This window comes from Orycteropus afer, unplaced genomic scaffold, assembly GCF_000298275.1.
Source record: "Orycteropus afer afer isolate SDZICR_OR568_19922 unplaced genomic scaffold, OryAfe1.0 scaffold00211, whole genome shotgun sequence".
Taxonomy (NCBI): domain Eukaryota; kingdom Metazoa; phylum Chordata; class Mammalia; order Tubulidentata; family Orycteropodidae; genus Orycteropus; species Orycteropus afer.
Genome location: NW_006921798.1, coordinates 2,374,516 through 2,381,008, shown reverse-complemented (window position 1 = coordinate 2,381,008; position 6,493 = coordinate 2,374,516). Strand labels below are relative to the sequence as shown.

General features: G+C 45.0%; 1 protein-coding gene across 1 annotated transcript in view; it reads left to right on the top strand.

Annotated features, from left to right (window-relative positions):
* The first annotated feature begins 5,465 nt into the window (after window positions 1–5,465).
* The window catches only part of NPNT (nephronectin), a 94,481-nt gene continuing 93,453 nt past the window's right edge, over window positions 5,466–6,493 (top strand). The window contains exon 1 of the mRNA XM_007948298.1: window positions 5,466–5,536. Coding sequence (XP_007946489.1) covers window positions 5,466–5,536 — 71 coding nt within the window. The remainder of the gene's footprint in view (window positions 5,537–6,493) is intronic.

The window sequence follows — 6,493 nt, the reverse complement described above, 5'->3', positions numbered from 1 at the left end:
GTGTTAGTTTGTGTTTCTAGAAATTTGTCCATTGCTTCTAGGTTTTCAAATTTTTGGAGAACAATTTTTCATAGTATTGTTATTATCCTTTCTATTTCATTTGGCTTCATTGTAACATCACTAATCTCATTTCTTATTTTGGCTATTTGCATCTTTTCACTCTTTTCCTTTGTCAGTTTGGCCAGTAGTTTTGTCAACTTTAGTGATCTCCAAGAACCAATCTGGTTCTATTGATTATATTGTTTTTCTGTTTTCTATTTCATTTATTTCAGGTCTAAGTTTTATCATTTCCTTTATTCTGGTTACTGTGTGCTTCTTTTGCTTTTCCTTTTCTATTTGTTTGACTTGTGGGGTTAAGCAATTGATTTTGGCCCTTTCTTCTTTTTTAACATGAGCATTTATTGCTATCAATTCTCCTCTGATCATTGCTGTATTCCAAAAGTTTTTATATATTTTATTTTCATTCACATTTGATTCCAGGAATTTTTTAAATTTCATTTTTAATTTCTTTTATTACCCAGTCTTTTTTTTTAGCCATGTGTTGTTTCCTTTCTATGTATTTGACTTTTTCCCCTTGTTCTTTCCGTTGTTAATTTCTAGTCTTGTAATGTTGCGATCAGAGAAGATGCTTTGTATTCTTTTGATAGTTTTGAATGTATTGAGACTTGCTGTGTGGTCTAAAATATGGTCTATTCTGGAGAATGATAGATGTGCATTGGAGAAGAATATGTATTGTGCTGCTGGTGGGTAGTGTGTTCTGCACATGTTTGTGAGTTCATGTTGGTCTATTGTTTTATTTAGATCTTCTGTATTTTTGTTGAGTTTCTTTCTTGTTGTCCTATCCTTCATTGAATGTGGTGTGTTAAAGTCTCCTACTATTATTGTGGAACTATCTATTTCCCTTTTCAATGCTGTTAGAGTTTGTTCTATGCATTTTGGAGCTCTGTCTTTGGATGCATAAATGTTTAGCATGGGTCTGTCTTTTTAATGGATTTCTTTAGTCATTAAACAATGCCCTTCTTTGTCTCTTATAATGGAATGTAAACTCTTTCAGGGTAGGACTTTGTCTTGTTCCAAGCTGAATTTCCAGCATCTAGAAATGGCCACCACTCATCTGTGAGCTTGCTGTACCATGGCGGATTGTGTGTTGTTATGATGTTGGAAGCGATGCCATCAGTAATTCAAATAATAGCAGGGCCACCTATAGTGGACAGGTTTCAAAGAAGCTTCTAGACTAAAACACACTAGGAATAAAGCATGGTGATTTAATTCTGAAAATTAGCCTGTGAAAACCCTATGGATCACAACAGCATGTTGTCTGATACAGTGCGAGAAGAAGAGTGCCCTAGGTTGGAAGGCATTACACAATGGCTGTCTCAAACGTGCCAATGATCATGAAGATGGCACAGGACCAGGCAACATTTTGTTATGTTATATGTGGGGTTGCAATGTGTTGGAACCAACTTGACAGCAACTAACAATAGCAGCGACAACAGCAGAAATGGCAAAAACATTGTAGGTTCTTAGTAAATACATGTTGAGGAAAATGACCACATCGTTAAGAGCTTTTCTAACCCAAGTATTTGAACTTGTGTGTGTTTCATTCTCTTTTGTTACCTCCATCACATTGTGATCAAAGATAGATAATTTCTCAGTGTGTGAGAAAATTGAGGTTACTACTTATAAGGTGGCATTGCCTAGTATGAAACCTAACCAAAAGGTTGTTCTAGTGGAAAAATACAGATATTGCTAAAAGCAAACTGCTTTGATCTGCTTGTTTGTTTTTTAAAAACTGAAATAGTGAAATATTACTCCCATGGGAAATGTACCTTTTTTTTTTTTTTTGGAATGCTCACTGGTGGTCATACCTGTAGCACAATAACCAACAAGACTTTTGGAAGATCTTTAGATCTTTTCTGTTCATGGTTCAGCACAATTAGATAGAATTAGTTACACTTCTCCAGGGAAAGGAACACTGGTGGCACAATGGTTAAGCACTTGGCTGCTAATCAAAAGGTTGATTGTTTGAACTCACCAGCTGCTCTGTGGGAGAAATGTGACGGTCCATTTCTGTAAAGATGTATAGCCTTGGAAACCCTATAGGGCAGTTTTACTCTGTCTTATAGGGTTGCTGTGAGTCAGAATCAACTCAAGAGCAATGGGCATGGGTTGTATTTATGTGGATTAATCAATGGAGAAAGTAAAATTTATGAAGCAGAATCCAATCCAATACAACTCTATCATGACTGACTGTGTCAGATACAAGGAATGTAGGGACAAGATAGGTACTGTTCATGCCCTTCTGTTGGTTAGATTAATGTTTTATGGGAACACAGCGTGGTAGAGAGGCAATTAAAACATAATGGATTAAAAGCTACACTACTGTTGACAGATGGCAGCTGAGTCAATTTTGACTCATTCTGACTCATAGAGATCCAGGGTCACAGTGTGGAACTTTCCATTAGGGTTTCCTTTATGGGAGCAAATCACCAGATGTCTTCTTCCACAGAGTGGCTGGTGGCTTAGAACCACTGATGTTTTGGTTAACAGCTAAGCACTTAACCATTGTGCCACCAGGGCTTCTTAAAAGCTGTAATGTTTTGTTGCTGTTAGGTGCTATGGCATCGATTTTGATTCACACCAAGTCCTTGTGATGTAATAGAACTGCCCATTAGGGTTTCTTGGCTTTAATTTATATGGGAGCAGACTGCCTGGTCTTTCTCCTATGGAACCGCTGGAGGGTTTGACCTGTCAACACTTAGCAGCCAAATGCTTAACCATTATACCACCAGGGCTCTTTAAAATCTACATTAGGGAATAATGTAAAGGAACTCTGGTGGCACAGTGCCTAAGGCATTTGACTGCTAACCAGAAGGTTGGTGGTTCAAACTCACCAGCTGCTCTGTGAAAGGAAGATGGGGTCAAATACTTCTGTAAAGATTTATTGCCTTGGAAACTCAATGGGGGTCTCTATGAATTGGAATCGACTCTAAGGCAGTGGGTTGGTTTTTTGGTTTAGGGGATGTTACAGGAACACATATGACAGGAGTCTTGACCAAGCAAAAAAATTAGAGAAGGATTGCTTCCTGGGCAAGTATCAGCTAAACTGATACCGAAAGGATAAGTAAAGACTGTCCAAATGAAGAAGAAAATGATGTTTTCAAAGACAAGATGGGGGAAGGGAGGAGTTATCCAGACGGGACAGTACACTTTGCTCCAGACATCTGTCCCATTTTCACCTGCCATTCTTGCCCTTTTCTTCCATTTCCAGTGTTTCGTCTTGTAGGTTAGCCTTTTCTCCCTAATCACCCATTGCTTTGGTAGGGCTTATTTGCAAATCCAAACCAGGGAAAAATAAGCAAAGAGAATGGCTAAAGAGTAGCCACTGGAGCCTGGAACCAAGCCTACATTACATTTACAAAATTTGATTTTCTGTAGAAAAAATATTTTGATAACCACATTTTTGGACTTCATTAGAAGGATCTGAAATGGATGACACCAAGCTGTTTGCCTAAAATAATGTTCTGAGCCTGATTTGGCATGGATGCTTCCTGAGGTTAAAATAGAAACTTGTTTTGCTAACAGCAAACAATTTGGAAATCAAAGAGTCGTTTAAGTTGAAACCATTATTTTTCCTTTTGCAGCAGAAAATGCCTGGTTTCACACACCCTGAGAAATCAGGAGAGAGAGGTCACTCTGCCACAGAACTTTCCATTAAAATGTGAACCTCGTAAAGAAAGAAGGGAAATGGTTTTCATGTAACAAATTCATTCCACAAACATTTATGAGTACCCACTATGTATTAGACACTGTTTTAGGCACTAAATAAAGATACCTGCCCTTCTAGAGTTTACACTCTAACATATGGGAAGCAAATAAAATATAAGCAAATTATGTAGTAAGCTAGAAGATGAGAGGTATGGAGAAAGAGTAGAACAGAGTAGGGAGCAGCTTGCAATTTTCAATAGGGAAGTCATAGTTGGTCTCCTCAAAGGAGTGATATGTGAAAAAAGAACAAAAAACCGGAGGGTGTGAGTCATGCAGATAATCTGGGTCCAGGCAAAGGTAACAGCCAGTCACACAAGGGCCAGGCTGCAGTGTGTTAGAAAGGGGAAAGAGGCCATGGCTGAGAGAAGACCAGAATAGGAAATTAGGTCCTGGTGGTAGGTGAGAAAGCAGGGGACCTATTCAAAGTAGGATTTGAGAAGAGGGTTGATTTGATCTGAGAGCTCTGGTAGCACAGTGCCTAAGGCACTTGACTGCTAACCAGAAAGCTGGCGGTTCAAACTCCTGGAAAGGAAGATGGGACAATCTACTATCCGTAGTGTTACTGCCTTGAAAACCCAAGGAGGGGTCACTTTGAGCCGGTCCAACTCAACATGCTTTAAAGTGCATTTTAGGATAATGATTGTGTGTTTTCATATGAACATAGTCCTTCAGCACAACACCTTTTACTTTCCAGTAGAGCAATGATTACTTAAAATGACGTCTAAATGATCTCCTCTCCAACATCAGGCACCACAGCAGTGCCAAGTAGTAACAGCCTCCCTTTGGCCTGCACGCGCCCCTGGAGGGGCAGCGGCTGCTACTCTTCCAACGTGGTCAGAGTTGAGCTGGCGGAGACAGAAACAGTCTGCACTTTTCTTCTTCAAAAGTCCACTGGAGCGCCAAACATTTCTTTTAGTTGGTTACAAAATAAAAATTATGCCTTCGCCAACTCTGTGGGAGAAGCAGCTCCCGGAGTTTGCCTTTGCTAATTTGTCCAAGTCGTGCTGTGGTTTCACAGAAAGCTGACATTGCTCAGCTACAGCCCCATAAACCTCTGGCGTCTTGGGCTTCTCCGCCCTCGGGCAAAAGCTACCGATTACCCCCCTAGTCACCACCTGTTCGGGCGGAACTAGCGGAGCGCGCACCTACGCCCCAGGCTCCCTTCCTTCCTGGCTCATCATTTCCAGCTCTGCGCCCAGCTTTCCATCTCCCTTGCCCGGCTTGCAACTTTTCTCCCAGCCCGGGGCTTGCCTCGCTTGGCTGGCCCCCAAAAGACATTTTCTTCCCGCAGCGCCCCCGCCCGGAGTTTCCCGCCCCGCCAGCTCCTAGGAGGGGCCGAGAGCCCTCTCCCCTGGCCCCGGGCTGAAAGGGCGGCGAGTCAGGCGCACGCGCGCCCCCACTCCCACGCCCCTCCCCTCAGGCAGCGCAGCTCCCCCTGCAGCGCCTCCCCTCGCGGGAAGGGAGCCGGAGGGGGCTTCGGCGCCGCGCGGCAGACCTGCTCTGCCTGCGCGCGGCGCTGCTCTCCCCCGGGAGTGGCAGCTGTGGCTGCGGCGGCGGCAGGGGGTTCCCGGTTCACGCAGCTCGCTGAAGCAGCGGGAGAACAGAGCCTACGAGGCGAGCGCTCCTCAGTTCCGCCCGCCGCACTCCCAACCTGTTCTCTGTGCTGGGCTGTGTTGCCGCGGCACTCGCCGCCAAGCATGGATTTCCTTCTGGCGCTGGTGCTTGCGTCCTCTCTCTACCTGCAGGCGGCTGCGGAGTTCGATGGGAGGTGAGTTGGAGTCCAGGGCACCCTCTCCTCCTCCTTCCCATGCTGATTTCACGCTTCCTGATTTGGGGTGTTCTCTCCCGGGAGGTTCTGTGGTCTGAGAGGCGTCTCCCCTGCACAGAAGTTGGGCCACCGACAGCAGGACAGTGGTCCAGCCACTCTGAGCTGCCCTGTGAGTCAGAGTCCTGTTGCTGCGCCGCGCGTCTCCCCGCTCAAGAATTAGGCTGGGGTACAAGAAGACCTTAGAGTCCAGAATCTCGGCTCTGAGGGTTAGCCCCCTAAGCGAAGGTGTCGCGCGGGACATCCCTTGGCCGGGAAACTATTTAGACGGCTCTTTGGGGTTTTTGTCAGTTTGATTCAGTGGAGAAGGAGCTCTGGTGGCGCTGTGATTAAATATGTGGGTTGCCAAACAAAAGGTGGGCGCTTCGAATCCACTTGGGGGAGAAAGATGAGGCGTTCTGCTTCCGTAAAGATTTGCAGCTTTGGAATCCATATGGGACAGTTCTACTCTTCTATATGATTAGGATAAGGTGGAATCTACTCGAGGGCAGTGGATTTGGTGTTTGAGTTTTCAGTGGGGGAAACTTCCACTTCCTGGGGCGAAATCCATGCTCGACGCTCCCCGGGCTGGTCACACTTAGGTTGGGTACAAGGAAGGGACTGGCCGACGAGCTGTTTGCCTCTCCATTGGTTTTGTGTGTTTGTTTTGAGTGAGGAGGACTTAAAATAAGGACCAAAGGGGGGGGGGCGCTAAGTGTGTGAGTGTATCCGCACAATGCTGTTCAGACCTGGGGCAAGCCTGACTGGCTGCGTGCTCTGACAGGTCCCAACAACCCAGAGCTTGGTCTCCGCTGTCACTCAGCAGATCCTCTGGCGGCAGCGCGCGGCGCCTTCTTCTCCCCGCAGCCGGATACGCTCGAGTGTTTGTGCCTGTGTGTGTGTGTGTGTGTGTGTGTGTGT